Source organism: Grus americana, chromosome 4, assembly GCF_028858705.1.
Source record: "Grus americana isolate bGruAme1 chromosome 4, bGruAme1.mat, whole genome shotgun sequence".
Lineage (NCBI taxonomy): Eukaryota > Metazoa > Chordata > Aves > Gruiformes > Gruidae > Grus > Grus americana.
In genome coordinates, this window is record NC_072855.1 from 35,444,716 (window position 1) to 35,465,974 (window position 21,259).

The 21,259-nt window shown below is 38.8% G+C and overlaps 1 protein-coding gene across 13 annotated transcripts in view; it reads left to right on the top strand.

The window, feature by feature from the left end:
- Positions 1-7,149, top strand: part of SORBS2 (sorbin and SH3 domain containing 2) — a 169,244-nt gene extending 162,095 nt beyond the window's left edge. For 11 of the 13 annotated variants that reach the window (XM_054824383.1, XM_054824386.1, XM_054824384.1 and 8 more), the window contains 3 exons: positions 771-820; positions 4,264-4,370; positions 5,117-7,149. In XM_054824383.1, the coding sequence (XP_054680358.1) occupies positions 771-820; positions 4,264-4,370; positions 5,117-5,178 (219 nt within the window). In that variant the 3' untranslated portion in view covers positions 5,179-7,149. The remainder of the gene's footprint in view (positions 1-770; positions 821-4,263; positions 4,371-5,116) is intronic. The other 2 variants (XM_054824389.1, XM_054824396.1) reach the window with 2 other exon arrangements.
- The last annotated feature ends 14,110 nt before the right edge of the window (positions 7,150-21,259 follow it).

Below are 21,259 nucleotides of genomic sequence, written 5' to 3' on the forward strand. Positions count from 1 at the left end.
GTTAATATTTTTCATTTCCATTGCGTCCAGATTTTTTGGATATTAGTAATGAGTATTGCTCTGTTAAGAAGGAAAGTAGTTCCTTTCATAAAGTTTTGCACTGGAAATACAAACTACTTTTTTCTCTGAAGTAGAAGTGTTAATTGTTATTTTCACACAATTACATGCATTCTTTCAAAAATTCTTTCTGCTCTTTGCCTCCCAACAGCCTGCATGGCTTTGTGCTCCCACTTGAGATGAAACAGAATTAATTAAAGCATGGCATGTTATGCCTGCCAAGTTAGTACTCTGTGTGTGTGTAATGTAAATTGGTATGGTGTTTGTCTATGAATATTCTGAATTCTGCCATTGCTTATAGGAGATTTTATTTCTGCTTGTCTAAAAATATACTTCACCCAAGGAATGTATAATGTTCATCAGTTGCATCTGATTTTTCTAATGCTGTTTCTGTTTCACAGCAAAGAGGCAACAGGGTTCTATTCCAACTTTCTACTCTACTATAAATAGAATGGACTGTTGATAAAGTTAACAGTTTTGGTTTAGTTTTTATTATGTCCTCCAAAAATTAGATCTTTAAACCTGCCAAGATTCTGTTGCTTACCATGTCTCTTAAAAATGTATTATGAGTTGCGGGGGGGGGGGGGGGACGACACGGTGTTGTTTTACGCAAGGTAAAACATGAACTCAAGCAGCTACATATCGTGCCCCTGTCCAACTATTTGGGCCTTAGACTATAAATCTTTATTACATTTCATATCATTTCATTTCAGCCACAGCGCCCTGTGCTTGCTCATGAAAACATACACAGTGGGGGGGAACCGTAAGTATACTTCTTGTCTACTAAACCAAACCCTAACATTTAAGTAATAGCCAGCACATCGTCAAATGATTTGTTAACCTGCCAAGTACAATTATGAAGAGATTTCAGAAATTTACAGATAACCACAGGATGTAGGAAGATAGCCAAGAATGTCCCAGAGGGCAAAGCCTTAGTTGTTTAATTTACATTGAAGTCAGGCAGACGTGCCAACTTACAGTTCTCCATCATTTATACTTAAAAGGGATAATAATTTTGTAAAAATAGTTTGACTTTTTTTTTCCCCTCTCCATTTTTACATCTCAGCAGAATGCCAGTTCAAGATTTAACATTGATTCAACTCATCTGCTTTACTGACTTGACACAAATTATTCAGAAACAGTTCTGGATGTGAATAGAGAGAAAAAAAAATAAATGACAGCGTTGATCACAGGAACAAAGGCTCACACTTTTTGGTGTAATTTACATGTGCAATTTAAAAATCAGATACAAGAGAACCTTTCTGAAAACTAAAGAAGAACCTAAATCTCAAGTCTTATTTTCACAAACGCTGCAAGCACTTGGGATAAAATATGTAAGGCATATAAGACCATTTCAGTGCTGACTATTAAAATGCAACTTCCATGCAAGATCGATTCCACCCCCCACCCCCCCGTCTTGCACTCTGGTCCTGCTTCAGGGATCATTGAAACCAGTCGCCATTCTCCCTCAAGTATCAGAGCGCTTAGGAGAATTCATCTAATAGGGCATACTCCAAAGTGTAACCAAGTCTTAGCATCTAAAAATATTTTGCCTGTTAGTCACTTGAAGAAAGGGCAAGAGATAAGAGAGAGACAAAAAGTTACCAAATAACTCTACCACAGATAATATATAATGAAAACTGGACATTTTGGTTTCAATCTCACTAAACCCATTTTTCTCAATCTCCTGTTGGTTTTGTTGAGCACACTGAAGCACCTAACTCTGTTTTGTAAGCAATTATCTAATTAATTTTGTTCAATATAGTTTAAGTAGTTCATGGCTAAAGTAATTTATTCCTAAAATTAAAAATACAAATATATTTAAATTGCCAACCAACCATTCTTTGTCTTCAATGTGTATTCTGTTAGTGTTGTAAATGGTGGTAGAGTTTTCATATTTAAGAAATTCCTAGATTAGCAAAGACAGAATGAAATGAGTACAGAGGAGTTATTAAAAAGGATTATCTCGAAATGACTAAAATTAGATTTCTAAAGTACAAAGAGTGCTAATTGGAAAGTTCTTGTTAGTGTATTTGAGTAAGTAATTGGCTTGAATCCTGTTCATGACACATGACATCTGCAACTCCTGTACCTTTGGAAGCAGCATTTAATCAGTTTTGGAATATCATCATAGCTCTGCTTTCCTGGAATAGCAATAAGCATGACAGAAAATGTTATTGCCATTTAATTTTTTTTGCACAGATTGTTCTTACTCCTGCTACACAAATTACCAGAGGTAATTGCTTAAATAACCAGTCCCATTCCATTTTGTTAGTACAATTAAAATACAAAATTAGACTTTTCAGATTTGGGGAGATAACTGCCAGTCACGAGAAATTAAGTTGAAATCATTTTTTTCTTGGAACAGTGTGGGGTTTTTTTTTTTTTTCCCTCTAAACCAGCAATATGAAAAATGTGTGGTTTATTCAAAGAGACCATCATTAGCCTAAGCATAGCACCAGTCTGTATATAAGATTTTCAAATGGGACTTTCAGGAGCAGGAATTTTTCACTGAAATAAACATCTCATTTAAGCCATGGAAACTTGGCCTGAATCATACAGAGCTAATGGAAATATTTAGTACCAACACATCAAAGGGGGAGTTACTTTGTTTTTATTGGGGAAAGTGTAATGGCATTAAGGTTTTAAAGTCAGTGAACTGTTGTTAAGAGGGAAAAATGGACATGATTATGTTTTGCTTCAACATTTTGAAATTAAAACTATTTCATTTGTACAATTTCTGCAGTTGTACCCTGCTCCTTTACACACAGTCAGTCATAGCTGGGGCACAGATGGTTAGAAAAAAAAAAAAGATTCTGACTGCAGGACTCATGGGCTTTTGCGGCAATCTTCCCGTGGGCTGTCAGCCCGAGCACCTGCAGTTCCCCCTATTAAGAGTTTATTACCATTGTTTCAATTCCAGGAAACTCAATTAAAAGCTGACAAGGAATGAAGGATAATAAATTTAGTAATCTCATACCTCTTTCTATTTATCCACCTCAGATCCTTCAATCTGCAGCCCCTGGCGGGGGTGGAGGTACAAGTCAGTGTCTGAATACTGTTTGAGTTTCCATCCTTATGTCGCCTGATTTGATTCAAGCCTCTCCCTCACACTCAGAGATATTTCTGGTTTTTATATATATATAAAATAATTAGGGAGACCTAGTTGCAGCCTTCCAATACCTAAAAGGGGCCTACAGAAAAGATGGGGAGGGACTGTTTATCAGGGAGTGTAGTGACAGGACAAGGGGTCATGGGTTTAAGCTAAAGGAGGGTCGATTTAGATTAGATATTAGGAAGAAATTCTTTACTGTGAGAGTGGTGAGGCACTGGAACAGGTTGCCCAGAGAGGCTGTGGAGGCCCCATCCCTGGAAGTGTTCAAGGCCAGGTTGGATGGGGCTTTGGGCAACGTGGTCTAGTGGAGGGTGTCCCTGCCTGCAGCAGGAGAGGTTGGAACTAGATGGTCTTTGAGGTCCCTTCCAACCCAAACCATTCTATGATAAAAAAAACGGGTAGTTTTAACCAGGGAAGGTGTTATTGCTGCATGTTTTCAAATAGCAATTCCTCCACACCTTCTCCACAGAGGTAGGCACTTCTTTTACCTGCAGAACTCCTGTCATGCCAAGTTAGGAGCCCAGGGAGGGGGGGTCTCCAGTGACAGCGGAGGGTGATGTGAGCTGCTCTCCTGGGCACCCTCCTGCACTGACTACAGGCAGCCTCTGCCAGGCACCTTGCTTTGGCCAGGTGCCCCGTGTGCTCTGCGCTAGGTTCACCTCTCCAGAGCTCAAAGGCAGAGCCACAGTTCTAGGTGCAGATCGTGGGGGGCTAAGGGGCTAGCACATCTATAGACTCCCCTCTAGAAGTCCTCTGTTTTGGTAATTCAACTGTAAAATAATGCTTAAAAAAAAAAAGCACCTGGAATTCTGGGTTCAAAGCAGCTGATTAAATAAACTGGTTGAGGAGCCATCAAGCTTGCCTTGAGTCACTGGTCTTTAGTGTCTGATGAGTTACCCTTCCGATAAAGTTTTCTTTATTTACTGTAATATATTCCTAGCCCTGAAGTCCATTAGGCAAAATAAACCCTTTTCCCCTATATTTGCAAGAAGTGTTACTTATTAGTTAATGTTTAAAACAGCTCCTTTACTTCAGCAAAGGTGCAAAGAACTCCTACTTCTTTTTAAAATGCATCATTTGTCCTATTTAAGGTTTCAGGCTCTATATAACTATACTCCTAGGAACGAAGATGAATTGGAGCTCAGAGAGGGAGATGTCATTGATGTGATGGAAAAATGTGATGATGGATGGTTTGTGGGTATGTTTTAATTCAGTTGCTTTTTCTTTTCTGGGTTTTTTTTTTTCCTTGACCTCTTTGCTTGGTGTCTTTTAAACAAATTAATTTTTTTGTATTCAGTGTAGTAACCCTGAACCTGGCTTTATCAGGAGAATTCCCAACCAAAATCCACTGAAATTAGTGGGCAATTTTTCACTTGTGTCTTTTGGAATTGATGGACACAAATTGACATGTGCCTCCAGTTTGTTATACAGCACTGTTGTCATTCTCATGTGACACAAAATGGACTATGCATTATTGCTCTCTTCATAAAGACCAGGTAATGTAAAACTTACTCACATGAATACATCTACAGAATTGATTGCTTGTGAGAATCAAGAATTACTGAACAGAGATGTCATAACTAGGCCTATATAAGGTGGCTTAATCATTCCATAAACCCTCATGCACACAGTGGCTAACAATCATCTAACTAGTCCTCAGCATTTAAAAAAAATCAAGTTATTTAAATAGACCTGATGATGTTGAAATTATTTTTATGTACTGAATCAAAATTTTAGTACAGCTTTTAATCCAGCCTAACAATTTAATCAAATATGCCTCTTAATTTGCTTTTTCCTTCCTGCAGTTACAATTGAAATTCAAAAGTTATAAGAATTGTAGTTATTTCTGTTTGTGTGATATTAAACATGCAGACATGAAGGCCATGCTTACGTAGTGATTTCTTGTTGTTATTCCCATCTTTCATCTATTGCTTCTAATTTCAGGAACCTCGAGAAGAACCAAATTCTTTGGTACTTTCCCTGGAAACTATGTGAAGAGGCTGTGAATTTTTTTTCCTACTTATTTATGCTACATCTCTGCAACACATCTGCATAAAGCTGCTAGAAAACATGCTACACTGGCCTTCTGTTTTCTTGCTTGCAGTCTCGAATAGAGGCCATCTAGTTCATCCTCATCCCATCTCACCAGCCAAACCGTTCCAGCAGTATTACAGCAACAACCACAGTGTGAATAACTAAGCTTTTTCCGAAACAAGAGGAAACATTTCAACATTTAAATGCTCCCAGCTTTAAAGTCTTTTTGTTTGAAATGCAGTAGGAAAAACCTGATGACAGGTACACAGATGAATTTCCATGGGGAGGGTGGGGAGAAACTGCTCTTGGTTTGGACATTTGCAGTGCTGTCATGAAGTCTGATGGGATTTTTTCAGCATGCTGTAATACAGGGGGAAGTTGCTGTTTACTCTTTTTTAAAAAATTGTTTGAGTTTCCACATTCTTACTAGCTTGGCAGCTTTTGTTGCTTTCACTTTGCCGTATCACAGGTTTGCCTATTGTACTGGTTTACAATGTATGACAAATTATAATATAGATATTTTGCCTGCACTTGTATGTTGTAACATGCACAGTGATTGTAAAATCTCAAGCAAGCATAGTGGAAAAAATGGAAGAACTGCAAGTGTTCTGAACGGGTGCAATGGTATTGGCTAAACCTTTTTTTTCCTTTTTCTGTAATAAAGCTGTAATGTTTTCTGTTAAAAGGTAAGAAGTGCAAGAGGCCATAAAACCTCAAGAAAGCGAATCTAAGGAAGAGACAGATAATGATATAAGCATAGACAATAATAACCTGCTACTGCTGTCTGACATTAAATGGTTGTAATCAAAATGTTGTAATAGTAAGCAACATGAAATTTGAGAGGTTAGTGTTTTTACGTATCGCAGGAATTTTAAGAAGCAGGAAGTAAACAGTGTTAGTGCAAAGGGTTGTTGGTTGGGTTGGTTTTTTTTCCTCTAACATAGCCACCTGAAAAATATTCACAAGTATCATGCACTGATTTACTTCACTCTCTCTATATATGTGTGTATGTTAACAAAACCCGAGTTACACGTTCTTTTTAGGAATTTAGTACAGGAAAAAAAAAAGTCGCAAGTATTAAAACAGATACATGTTGGGGGGGGGGGGGTGGGAGGGGGGCAGTTCCTGAATGAAACAAGTATTTGAAAACATACATTTTCCATAAGCAAAGGTAAGCATAAATAGCAAATGAAATTAAGGCACAGGATGATAATGACTATGGCTTTATAAAAATAAAAATCCAGATTTGGTTTCTTCAGCACCTTATAGATGGCAAAAGCTTCTAGTGCATTTCTCATGGGTAAAGGATTGAAATTATCAAAATGTATGTAGTCTCTGTAGCATTTTGTACATATGTTCGCTTTTTTGTACAGAGCCATTTGATTGTTGATTTTAAAACAAAAATTAAGTTCCTTATTTGATCTTTGCCCTCTTTACATACAGAACATTTCAATGCATTTTTCTTTTCTTGCTCTATTTACCATAAGCACATCTGGATAGTGCAATTCTGTAAGATAGCATTTTATGCAAAATTTTATTAATTAAAATATGGTTTACCAGCCAAATCAAAATGTACATATGTCTTTATTACTGAGAAATGTCATTAAGACAAAGGTAAAGAAACATCTTTGTGCAGCATACCTTTATTATTGCAGATTTCATGGCAAAAGCTTTATATTCAAAGGCTTTCAATTTTAAACTAGATCTGCATGTAGCTTTGCTGTGAGATTAATACCTATCTTTGATGCCATTTATGATTGAAGACTTAAATATCTGTTGCCTGTGATATTTAAAAAGTACTGTTTCTACTCTGTAACTGATTTTAGAAGATTACAGGTTTTTCATACCTGGCTTTCAGGTAACTGGCTTTGAATTCCTACAAGCAAAAGGTCTCTGTGGTTTTTGTCTTGAATAGACTTCTAATAAATTTTGCTTGGAGTACACAACTGTTTCCTCCATCATTTCTCAAAATACAGGTAACATTACTTGTTGCAAAGTGCTTAACTCCTCAAGCTTATATGCAAATAGTGTTGCCTTGTACAGAGATGGGGTTCCCCCCCCCCCAAGCCTACACTGGTTGTATATGTGGGCAACTGGCATTGCCCACCCAGCTCTCAGTTGGTCCACTTCAGTATCATCCCTAAAACACTTGAATGCAAAAGCAATGTTACGGACTTTCTCCATTGACTGTGCTAATTTGAGATAATTTCTGTCTTGCCAGAGCCACCCTTCACTCCAGAAGCACAAGGGTAAAACACACAATGGTAAATCCTTTATACCTGGCAGAAGTTCCAACACCCTAAACCTTCAAGAAAAGCAAAACAAGAACTCCTCTGTAAAGTGACAGATAGAAGCAAGATTTAAGGAATCTTTTGGGGGGGGGGGGGGGGGGGAGGAGGAGGAATCTTACACTAGGGACTTTGCCTGCCAAACTGAATTAACCCATACTAATGTCTCTGTCTAGCAAGGAACAGCTGTTCAAACAAAAACAAAACCTGCAACAAGAAGCAAACTCAGCAAGCAGCTGCCTCCCCCCCCCCCCCCCCCCCCCAACTCTCCTCCAGGCTGGTAACACAGTTGCTTCTAGTGCCAGAGTAGCTCTTTGGTCCCACTTCCCCAAGCCACTCTGACTGCATTGCTGGGCTGCCTCCTCCCAAACACTGTGCATACTGTACTTCCACCACTGAAGAATGCAGCACAACAGTAACCTGCATTTGGCCAGGAATAACCTATTTCTTCAAGTTTGATTCATGCTCAGTTTTATTTTTACAATAGCTAGGCTGGAAAATGCAAGACCACTGACACCTCTAAATAAACACGAATACATAGCTTAACCTTCCCATAGACAAAAGTAACATTTTCAGGCCGGGGACTACTGTTAAAACTCCAGCAGATAAACTCCTTTGTCGGTATAAACAGTGTCGGCGCTGAGAGTGCTTCCAATTTGGACAAGGCTTAATTTAGTCAGTGCTTTTATCACAGACATAAACGTGCCCTTCCAGTGCTAAACTGGCTTAAACCCGCCTCCTGCATCTCTTCTTACAGCCCTATAGCCAAATACTGGACTATACAATCAAATGTCTGGTTTGTCCTTTGTTTGCTGGGTGACCCAGTGTGGCATCACTGAACCACTGCTTTGGACCACATACCTGTAAAAAAGTAGGAAGTACTGGGTTTTTTTAGTAATCTTTTCCTATAAAAGATAAAAGCTAGCCTAATAACATCAACTGGTTGCTGTAGTCTCACTAATAAAAAAAAAAAAAACAAACCACCAAACACCACCACACAACAACAAACCTGGATGGTTAAGGATCTGAGTAGTTAGGGTGAAATAGCATCCTCTGCTAATTGCAAAGAGGATTGAAAAAAGAGAGGTCATTGTAATAAGGATAGCAAGTTATTGGCACTTTGGGAAAAACCATAGTGTTAGTGTTTTAGTCAAAAACAAGAAAAAAGTAGAGAAATATTAAAGTTATACCTAGGTAAACTGAATACATTCAAATTGGCTGAAGTCCCACCTATAGTATTGAAGGAACAGACTGAAGGATTTTTTGAGCTTTCTTGTATACTCCCTATAATTTCATGAAGGAGACCTCACAGGCCTACGCAGTGCTTTGTCCTTAAGGCCAGGAGGAAAGATAACTGGGGAATTAGAGGGCAGCCAGTTTAATATCTAGGAAGAATCCAGAACAAATCAATTAAGAGCCTCAAATATTCACAGATTTTTCTAGAAAATTACATATCAAACCAATTTCCTTTTATCTTGTCAGGATATGTAGCGTACATCATGATTTCTGTTAGGATTTTCTTTTAATGCTATGACACAGCAGCTGCCTTAGCAGACTAAGAAAAGTCTATGTGAGTCCATATGAAATCAAGTTCGTTGCAGAGTTGCGATACATTATGGATAAATAGATTATGTAACCAAAGTGTCCCTAAAACCCCAATAGATTCCACTGCCTACACTGCAGCAGCCGTACGTTTGCTGTTGAGGCAAAGGCCTCTCAAAACAGGAAAACCCACAGAACACCAATAAGCCAGGGAGACCAATGCATGAACAGTTCAGGGTAATGATCTATATCCCAAACTAAGTGAAGGGTCACCCCAGCAGGTTTAACATTCCGTCACCTGTGCCAAAGCAAAGCATGTTGTCATTCTGCAATGCCTGCTATTTACTAGTTGCCTTTTAAATGCTGATATACGGACCCGGACAAGAACACGAGGTGCTCCCTGTGCATTTGAAAAAGCAGTGCAATAGCCAATGGGAGGCTTAGAAACATGAAGTCAGTAGTTCTAGAAGGACCTTAGGTCACTGCTAAGTATATTCCCTTACGGCATTTATAGTTACATGGTGAAACCCTGCCTTTGCTCCAGTTAAGAGCAAACTCCATTGAAGTCAACAGATCCCACAGTATTGGTAATACAGTTTCTCTGTTAGCTTGAAAAGACAATCACCCAAGAGAAGCACTGAAGTAACTGAATGTCCAGTTTGGCTTGGTTTTATTATATTGAAACGCGTGAGTGCGGGCAGAGACCAGAAACCGCTCCTTTGACTGCTCCCACTACGCAGCACAGCAGGTAGTTCCCTGCCCTAGTACCTACCAGCAAGTTAACTTAAAGTCAAGTCACATGTGGATCCAAAGTTGCCAAAGCATATTGAAAGGGCCCATAGCTCAATTTCTGAACATGTTTATACAGGAGAACCCCTTGTTACATCCAGCAAATATCAGAACGACACCTGAATCCACCCATTTTACAAAGCAGGGGACTTGCCAGACAACATGTACAAATCAGTACCTTGGCCAGGCACAGTAAGCAGGGAAGATGGGTTTAAGTAAGGCTTTCTTCTGCAACTCTACAGGTAATCAAATCAACAGCATGCTATTTATTTGACTGGATTTAAAAAAAAAAAAAAAAAAAAAAAAAAGCTTTTTAACTTTTATCCTCCCCCCACTAGCCAGATAGTTAATTTCCTAAGTCTTAGCTAAAAATTTTATTCTCATCAATATAGTGAAGTCACATTCCTTTGAAAATTAAAAATATTCTTTATACATATATATCTCTCTCTATGCAGAATATGGCAGAAATCCACTGAAAGGGAAAAAAAGAATGAATTACTTCCTAGTTGCACTACCCCAAGTCAGATACTATTTAGGCCAAAGTGATACTGGTGACACATAGGCTCTTATTCATGTATTTTGTGTCACCTCTGAAACACGAAGAGTAACAGAAGTTTCTAGGTTAATATGCAGTGATGAAACCAGGGAAAAGCCTGAACAATCCTGCAGGTACAATTTTCAGTGTAAGCCTGCTGGTTGGTTACACTGTGCACTGTAGTTCTTCAGCGGCTCTGCACCCAAAGCTCCCAGCTCCTGTTTCATTTTTATCAATGTGAATCTCATACATAAAAAATTACAGAATTATGCCTTCTAGTATTTAAACATCTGTTTCTTCAAGAGTCATAGAGACGGAGCAAGGATCTGTGTTAATGGACTATTTAATATTATGAGAAAGTAGAAAGCATTCTTACTAAAATAGCTCTAATGCCTATAATAACTATCCCATAGCAATTTTTCAAGCAGCCTTTGTATAGTGATGTCACATCTAATTACAGATCTGGTACACAGAGGGTTCCGCTTCAGCGGAATGGCATTACATCACAAGTGACACCATAGGAAAGAGGAAGAAAAAAAAAAAAGAAAAAGAAAAAGTGTTGACTGACAACCAGAAATGCGTTGCTAGGTTTATCCTCAGTACAGATATTCACATCTCAACAATTTATGTTTCTTGCTGCCAACACAAATAACAAACTTGGAAGCCATTATTTCGTCACCCACATACATGCATAGCAAAGTAATCCTCCTACATTTTCCATCCATCAGAGAAATCAGTAAACCACTTTAAAAAAATACCCCAAGAATAATGTAATTATTTATTTCTACCAGTGAAGAATTACTGGAGAGTTAAACACAGTGACTCTTGATACTACCCTCCAAAAAGGGAGATCACTTCTCTCTTACAGGCCACTGTTTCCCTTTGCAAGAGAGGGTCCTGTACTCATGTGGGCCCACTTCTGGTGCCTAGCTCTAGCTCCAACTGATTTGAAGAGTAGTTTGCTATTTAGGTATCTTAAAGGACCTGGTCCTTTAAGACTTTTTTGGCTGCCTTACATTAAAATAAAATGGAGGCATTTTATTTCAAGACATTCTACAAGTGCCACTTAAGAACCAAGGAAATGGACTCTCACATTAAAATAATAATCAAACCTTCAGTCATTTGCATCAAGATTTTTTTTCTCAACACAGGGTTGAGCACACAACTGAAACCAGCACTGCAGACAGGGAACGCTGAAGAGATGGAACATGTCATTCTAAGTGGGTCATCGCACTGCTTCTGTCACTGTGATTTGCTAGATAAACCCCGAGCATGCAACAACCCAACTCATGCTTCCCTGGGTTAACACTCCAAACTGTAACATGAAACACGTACAAATACTGGCTGGCTCAAGACCTGCTAAAGGCTTTTCTTACACTACCACTGATTCATCTGTTATAGATAGGGGTTTTTTTTCACATGTAACTGGAAATATTTGAACAGGTGAGAATCAGCCCCTCCCTCCCTAAACCATAAAAGAGAACGAATGTGTGCAGTATGCCTGAGGTAGTAGAGGGCGATACTTACATGCCACCAAAGAGCTCTGGGAACTATTTATAGATTCACTACTTCTGCTCCTGCAGCCGACTCTGAGGTGCAAGGCACAAAGCAGCACTACACACAATCTGAAGCAGAAAGTATGAAAGCCATATGCCATCAAAACCACAGGGAAACATCTAGGACACACAAAAACCCCCTCTGCTAGCCACCAATCCATACCTACGTTCTGAAACAAGCAGACTGCTATAGAGGAGCGCAAAATTTTTGTACCTACCATTCAGGTCAAAAGAGGAGTGGTCAGAAAAATAAATTAGCCCAAACCTATGTCAGCATCAGATAATAATTTCTGATCATCACAGTTTTAATTACAGAACTGCTGAGTTTTAAGCTGTTGCAGAAAACTGACTCTTCAGTAGCACACATCACTGATAAATGGCAGCATCCTGAAACTACTGCTTACTATCCAAGCCCTCTTCATTTTTTGCAACACATACTTCCTTTGTTTATCTATTTCATTGCGTGACCATAAACAGTGTAGGCTTCGAGACAGGAATCAGCAGCTTATTCATAGAGCTCTCATCCTAAGAGACCTTGGTCCTTTAAGGTCTTAACCATTGCTTTAATACGGGGGGGGGGGGGGGGGGTAGTCACTAGATTAAAATAAATTTTGTCACTTACTTATAGACATATATTCATTCACAGGCACATCCTGTACCTTAGATACAGAAACAACAGATGTTTCAGAAATATAGGTTGTTAGTCTACCAACTAAAAAAAAGAAAAAAAAAAACAAAAACAAACACAAACCCAGAGAGGCAGGGCAATTACCGGTGGAGAAAGAGCAGTCTATTTGGGACATCGGAGGCAAATGAGACCACGGAGAGCTGTTTCAAGCCTTGGAAACAGGATACTTAGCCTATTTCATGGAGCCAGCCTTGCCAACCTTCTTCCTTTACCACATACACCCTGTGCTTCCATGAATGTTATCTCCCCAGGAAGCCTTAGAAAGGCAACTGTTCAAGTCAGACCAGGCTAGGAAGAGAAATAGCGAGATCAGCGGGGGAAGATGCAAACTGCGATGGCAAACTTGTCAGAAGTGAAGGCATTTCTGAAATTCTTCAGGTTCTATAGGCCTCTTCCTGCCCGCCCTGAAGGGCGGCCTGTCCCACTTTTCCCTGCTGTCCTACCGTTCCTTCTCTTCCTGTCAGCCCCAGAGGCAAGAGTACTACTGAAGGAATGGCAGCCTGCCAAGGCAACATGAAACATTTTACAACTGAAAAACGCTGCAATTCCATTTTAACCTACTCAAGGTCTTGCACTCTGGCTCTTGCCTTGCATTATCCAGATGTCTACCAAAAGCATTACCTGCGGCATTTTGATCATCATTACTGAAAATCCAGAACTTCCAAAGACAGAAGAGCTGTCCTGCATCAGGCCATAAAATCTTGGCCAACAGCTCCCACAGCACATGACTGTCCTGACTTTAAACATCCTGACATTCCCTCACCTGAGGAGACTTTGACAAGTCTCTTTTAAGCTCTAGGAAGTGCAAAACAGAAATTGCTAAAATGCAATGGACAAGCAAGAGAAAAACTCAAGCTTCAGGGAGACTTTATTTTGCATTTCTGAATGGGTTTTTGGTTTTCAGGTTTTTTGGTGGGTTTTTTTATTTTTTGAGGAAGGTGGTGGTAAGGATTGTAAGCAAGACAGTTTCTGGGTCTTTATTTTCAGAGAGGTTTTTTTCAGGAGAGGCTTACTCACATTTCAAAGCACTAGCTGTATATACCATGATTTACCTGTCTTCACATTGCAAAGAGAGGATTATCCTTTGAAAAGCCATGGAGGGATTACACGCAAATTCTGGCCTGGATTTCTACTAGAAAACTTCAAGTGCAAAAGTTCCCAGCTATGGTATGAATTATATTAACTCCCCCGCATGCTGGAGTACAGCAATATTGCATGTATGAATACCAGTTTTAAGACTGTTTGTGTATATACATATCTGACAGTTTTCACATTGACCATTTCAGATCCAGTAATTCATGTCCATAAAACTGAGAAGTTTGTCCTAGTTAAGTTTCTGCTGGTTTTGTCCGTGCTGCAGTTGTATTCTTTCTCATGATACAGCCAGCTTTTGCAAATGTTTTCTCAAACCTGTGCACTTCCTCCTACATTCACTGAACAAAAGTAAGCAAAAAAGTGCAATCAGGGCAAGGTGTGAAATGCATTGTTATTTACTTCCATTCAGTATCTTCTTTTGCTGTTAAGAAACTAATTCATGGGCATGGACAAGTTGACAGTGTCCTTTTAAAATACTTAAAGTATAAGCTAAATCTAAGTGTTACGCCTGAGTGACTACAGTGTGCGTCAGGACCCTAGGATCCAGCTTTGTGGCTAGCTGCATTCTGAAGCTGCTGATCTCTGGCTCAGGGCCCACCTTATACTTAAAACAGAATACCATATTTGTCTTTCAGCTGTTGCGGTTTGTCATAACCCAACAAACATGGCTAACTCTTCCATAGCAACTGCTGTTAAAATGCTAAACCCAAGCCACAAGGTAAAAGAAAAATAGATATTGAATACACCACTTTATGGAACGTAAGACAACTATTATATATTAAAAGAAATTCTGATGTCTGCTTCTTAGAGAAAAATACTCAGAAGGTTTGGCACTTGGGCTACAAATGACTGTGGCCTCATATGTGATCTCATCATTTGTTTGTGTATGAAGTCTTATCTCTTGGGAGACCACAAAATAGATCAAGGCATTGATCTAAAAGTTTGACATATGCTTTGGAGAAACACTGGACTGCTCTGTATGCAGAAAAATCTGTGTATTCTTTCAGGCTTAAGGCAGAATAAACTTTTTTCCCCCCTTATTTCTAAGCTTCCCAGATAGAGGTTTTGCATCAGTAGACTAATACAAAACAATTGTATGGGAAAACCTGTCAATTTCTGTGATACAGAAGAAGTCCCCACGGCCTATACTCCAAGTCCTTATGGTCTTCTATTGCCTACACACCTCCAAAACCTGCAGCAAGACCAAGGGAAACACCAGGCACACACTTTCAATGACATTCACGCTGTTGGAGTACTGTTGTATATAAGCACTTTGCTCTGCTAAATCTGAAGAGCCCTATCAAAGAGCACGATTTTACAGATGAGGATAAAGACATGGACTAGAAAGAACTACTTAGAATGAAAACTGGGAGAAACTTCAGAAGTCCCAGACAGGATGGGCAGCTTTGCCTCCTACCTTACTTCCGTCTTCCATAAATGTACTTTGTAGATTGTAGTAGCATCCCCAGACTTTTATTATCTGATATTTACAATGGGAGGCACTCTCAATAAGTCAAAAGTAGGATAATAATTTTAAAATTGTGGACAGAAAATTTAAAAAATGCTTTAAAGATCATCTGGAGGAAGGCTAAAGCTTAGACCAGGTATAAAGTAGAAACCACAACGATACAAGCATGAACGTTTTCTTCTTTACCAAGAAATCACTGTTCTGTTCTTGACACTTCAGATCTTTTTCCAGATATAAACTTTCACTTACAAAAATAAACTAGAAGAAGGGAGAAAACATACACACATAGAAATGTTTCCATGGGGAGAGACATACCACTACACACAGGATCTTGAGCTGACAGTTTTACCACTCCAAGAAGGACAAGCTTTCTCTTATCATCTGGTAAGACTAGAAGAAATGTTAATATCTTCAGAAAGCTACTACCTCCTGCCTGAGAAGTTTCTCTCAAATTATACTATGGATCTGTTCTTAAAGTCTTGAACTTTGCAAAATTCTCTGAAATTTTTGTCACATCAACTACTAATGAATAAAATCAGCTCCTTTTCCAGTGGCAGCATAGGCAATCGCCACACAAACATTCCTTTTCCTGTAATTTACCTCTTATCTTGATTAGTTAAGGGGAAGAAGGCTAATTCTGCAGGTCTTGTAGCCATTCCACATTAAAGATCACACTTTACAATTACAGCATATATTCCTATAAACTGACATAGCAGGGACATACCACAGCATTCTGTACCAGTTTTAGTCTCTGAACAGTGTGGATATGGTAATTCACATCCCATGACTGAGACTTGGATAGCAACAACAAAACGCATGTCCAAAAAGAAAAGATGCAGTGTCCAAGCAAGATGTACACAGCAGAAGCTGACTGGGCCACATCTGAAACAGAGTCAGCCAACAGCTTCTAACATACCCCCCCGAAGAGCAGATGTTACCTCCATCACGTCCACTGCCTGTTTCCCTGATCCTCATCACCTTACTTCCTCCAGAAGGACTGTCAGATAGCCTCTTCTCCTCTGTGCATTGCCAATATTTGACTTGTATCATGTAACCCAGCACAAGAAAAGATGTCTGGTTAGCTACCACTGGCATACTAAAAGCACTCATACATTTATTTTGGCCTACACAGACACAGGCACTCTTCCTTGATGTGTGGGCTGAAAATGGGAGAAGCTTTATACAGTGCTCTACAGTCTCTGCCCTCCCAGGATGTCTGGGGTGGAGAAACTACCCCAACTACTGCAAAGTGTCTCAGACAAACAGTAATAAAGCCACCAAAAAGCACTCCCATCCACTTTTACCAGGGCCTGGCAGGCAAGCCAGCAGCATTTGCTTGTTAGCAGTATACAGGGCAATAAGCTGTCAGAACACATATTCATGCCCGTTTATAGCCACTACCAGAGAAAAGCTCATTTGCAAGAATCACCACCAACCACTGAGAATAATCTAGTGGTAACATTCACATTTTAGCCCTATAGGCTGGAAAGAACAGGAGATAAGTCTCTTGATCCCACTTGATCTCTTCACTATCCCTTTAATAAATATGATAAGCTTTTCTCCAAAAAAGACAAGGAGGTTAAATTTCCATGTAGCAAAAAAAGATTAAATGTTTACTAAATGCATACAATCACAGATGAAATCAAGAAATAGGACTAATTACTGCAGAAATACAAAACAGACTTTGTTTTTATTAGAGGCAATGCCGGGTGTCTGAAGAGTTATGTTATGGCTATTGTAGATACATGTCATTACACACCTAATGAAGTATTTCAACTGTTTCCTGAATGCTGCTCTGTAAATATGTATCATGAAAGAGATTTTGTAAATCTAACAATTTCTACGCATTATTTGTTCAGGTAATGTTGAATGGCAAGTACATCAGGCATTTAACAGCACTGTTTAAAAAAAACTATGTAAGTGTCAGTATGTTAATTTATGAAGGATACTGGACTTATCTGCTGGCCCAGAGCCTTGCTAACTTTCTTCCAACTTTACTCTTTTGGAATGAGCTTATTCAGTTTCCAGTGCCAAAATGGGTTTTAACTTTAAACCAAATAAGGCATCAGCTTACCAGATTCGGAGGTGACATTTGACTGTAGCTATTAAAGGGAGCAAAACCACTGATGAGTGAATGAGCTGAAAAGAAAAACTCCTTCCTCACAGTCAGCTTTAAGATTCTCCATCAGAACTTCTACAGGCTGTCAGAACAGAAGGGCAAACCCTTTTCCAACAGAACACACATCCTCTCAGAAAGCATTCAACTCTCATAAAAGTAATTAAGCATGAAATTTGAGGAGTGCAGCAATTAAGCACAAAATTTGAGAAGTGCTTGGCAACTTTTTGGCTAGGAACCATAATTAAAATATGAACCGACATTGCATCAGGCTCACAAAGAAACCAACAAGGGATAACAAATTCCTTCCTTAGTCACAACAATATCTAACCCCTGTAAAATAGGCAAACTCACAGTAGAAATACTATGACAGAAGCAACACTTCAGGTAACCAATGCACTAATCAGAATCTTAGCAACACAGATGGAAAGTCAATACACACGTATGTCTGCAAACAAATTACAGACATGAGTGTTCAAAATGAAGGTGAACAGTGCTTCAATGCCTTAATGTGACTTAAGCATCTCCATTCAAGATTTTAGATTTTTTTTTTAACACCAGTCGCTATTTTATATATGGCCCCAACTCCTCCTTTACATTTTTTGAAAACTAAAAGGAAAACAAGAAAAATCAGTGCACAAATTTCAAATAAGAAAACTCAAAAGAAAACAGGCACATCTGTAATTAGTGAAACAATTAAAAAAAATAGAAGATTCCAGTTTCTACTTTCAACTTGCTTAGAAGCTTATGAAACAGTTCTGAAATGTACCATTTCACTAAAAAAACAATAAAAATTACTTTTCACTTATTTGCTTGTTGATTTAGACCAAGTCCTTCATATAGACTTATCCTTTTAAGGCTAAGATACCTACTCCTCACTTGCTAAGTTGGAAGCTTCTTGGAGAAGGTGAGTAGGCTTAAGTCTTTAGTTTCTGCAGTATTTTCAGAACAAATTTATAACCCTTCAAAGATTAATGAGGAAAAAAAAAATACAAGACAGGACATTCCTGGGTTCCTGAGCCTGCAGACAGAAAATTTAAGATGCTTATCAGTTGCAATTTGCTGCTCAGAACATAAACAGCAGGGAAAAGTATCAGAGCTCTGAAAATGATAACCAAAAGTTTAAAATGAGAGGACAGTCGAGTGAAATCACTGTTTCAAAACAACCACAAAGCTGGGACAGGTGGGGAAGAGTTGTAGGAATGTCCTTCTCCACCTCACATGTATTTCCAGCCTAGAAATTTCTAATGCCTGGGAGAGGGGTACCACCATACCAGAGCCCCACTCCTCCTCTCTTTGCCAGGTGCATGGGAAGGATACCAGAGCTGCTTGTCATACCAGCTAGGAAGAGGAAAGAGGATTTCTCCTTTGCCAGGAAAAACTAAGGGTACTGCTAATTTATCAGACATCCACTAACCAAAAGCTGATATGAAAAGTTCACCAGGATCCAAGTTATTAACCATTCCTACTCCCTGACTGTGCAATTAGGAAAAACTTAAAACTGTATATAAACAGTCATAGCTTATTGTTTTGGGAAATTGTTTTAAAATAAGTAGCATTTATTATAAGAAGATTTCCCATATACCCATGTGTTTTGAAATAGAAAACAGGCTGTGCAGTAGGGAATACTCTGGCCTTTCACCTCTGGAGAACCAGCTTAAGTACATACTGTTCCACATGTGCAAGTAATTTTCAAGCTCCCTTTAGCATCCTAGGCTGTTACTATCTAAACTTCACAAACAGTGGCCTAGTCTAGTACAGTTTATCATGACAGAGACTAAGCTCTGAAATAGGACAGGAGGTTTATGGCTTAAAGCGCACACTCTGAAGAGGCTTTTTTGCTTCTGCCTCTGCCAGGGTTTATTCTAGTTCTGTAGCCTGCAACAGAGCACTCCATGAGTTTATAGAAGGGTGAATTGGTTTTAAACATTTGCTACTTATAACTTATTTTTCAACCCTGGGTCTGCCAAATTGTCAGGAAAACAACATTTCCTTCCATCAAGACAGAGACATACTGGGAGAGAAAATAGGAAACTGACGTCCAAAAATATTCTGACACGAGTTAGGAAGTGTGCCTTCCACTAACGCCAGGGAAAAATGATGCCATGCTGCGGGCACAGCAGTTTGGTTGTCCAAAGCTCATGAGGTGACATAGTATGCAATAATGGATTTGTGCACTCTGATGCCTAATTTGTGCCCCCACCCCCCCAGATCTCAAAAACTTGAGTGATATGAAGAAAGTTGACACAGCTTCCCCCCCACCTCCAGTTCAGTAAAAAAAGCGGTTGTACTCTTTCAGATTACGTTGGGTAGAAAGATACTATTTGGCACAAACATCAAATGAAATACCAATCTAGAGCAAGAGCCTGCATCAAGCATTATGGCTAGTCATACTACAAACCAAAATACTGTATTCTGATTCTAAGGAGGCTACTTTATAGATAAATTCCTAGCACAGCCATTACATTCGGAGAATATATATTTGCAGGTAAGAAAAGTTGTGACACCAATGATCTTATAGTACAACAAAACAAGAAATCTAATAAAACTAATTGTTTTCTTATATGGAAGCTTCAATAGCACAAAAAAACCCCCAACTTAAATTGTCACAATGTTACATATTTACAAAAATACATTTTCATAGCTAGAACTATTATGAAAGCTAAAACGATGAGTAGAGAAAGCTATAGCTAAGTATGTAATTTGAAATCTGTACTATCATTATCTTAGAAGACTCCTCTTACTCTGTTTCATATTGTTTCATTACAATGAATTTTTAATTTCAAGATTTGCTTATTTATAAGCTGCTCAGTATGTCAAGTCTGTCCTAGGACACTATTCTTACATGTAAGATGCCTTAAAGACAGCCAGAAGAAAAGAAAATAGCCTTTACTTCACTGACAGGAATATATCTTTATTAAGTGGATAAAAGGCTCTAGCTTCAATCCTGCTCAGCTGGTCATTTCGGTCTAGTATGAAAAAAACAAAGGGCTTTAGGGAGATTAAAAAAATGTACACATGCTCTGTAAACAAGTGAAAGAATTTCTTAAAAGCAGTCACTGAAAAGAAACTAGGAAACAGCTTTATGTCACAATTATTAATTCAGTATTACCTGTGACTTTTTTTTTTTTGAGAATTATAAGGGGGGGGGGGGGGGAGGAAGTGACTTAAAGCTCAACCCATGATACATCAATAAAACAGGATCTAGCAATTGCTGCCCAGAACAACAGCACCTTGGAGAGCAAGTTGCCCTTCCAGTGAACCAGACAGAAAGAAATGTTTGATCCAGGGCTCAGTTACATATAAGCATATGACTTCCACTGAAATTAAGAGCAATCACCTGCATAGAAATAGGTTAAGCCTGCCCTCCGCCTACATGTAGCTAACAAGATTAGAAGGGACCTATGAGCAGATCTCAATAGACATGAAGAAACTTTAAAAAAAAAAAAAACAAAAACACAACACACACACCCCCAAAGTGCAATACTATGATATAAACTTACTAATAGGAATTTGGAAGAAATCTCCCAAGTGAGAAAGTTATAATGCAAGTATCTAATTTTTGACACTGGAAACTCCGAGTCTGATCGTGGGTTTGACCTAATACAAAAATTCTTATATTTTTGAATCCTCTCCTATTGAAGAGTGAAGGATTCACTATTTGAGATTGCCAGTACTCAGTGAAAAAGAAAATGCAAACTGCACATGAAGAAACAAACTACCACCCTAAACACCACAACCCAAAAAACCCAACCAAACACCACCAAAACTCTGGATATCTTACTGAGGACTTTACAGAGACATTAGCAACAGACACAGCTAAAGACATTCAATAAGTCAGAGTAAGATGTGGAAGGCAATTTTATATTGAAATCTACAGATAAACGTATTACTCATACCAGAAATTATATGAATGGTATGAACCTGCATTTTATTCTTCCATCTCACTGCTCTTTCTTGTCCATCAGAGACTCTT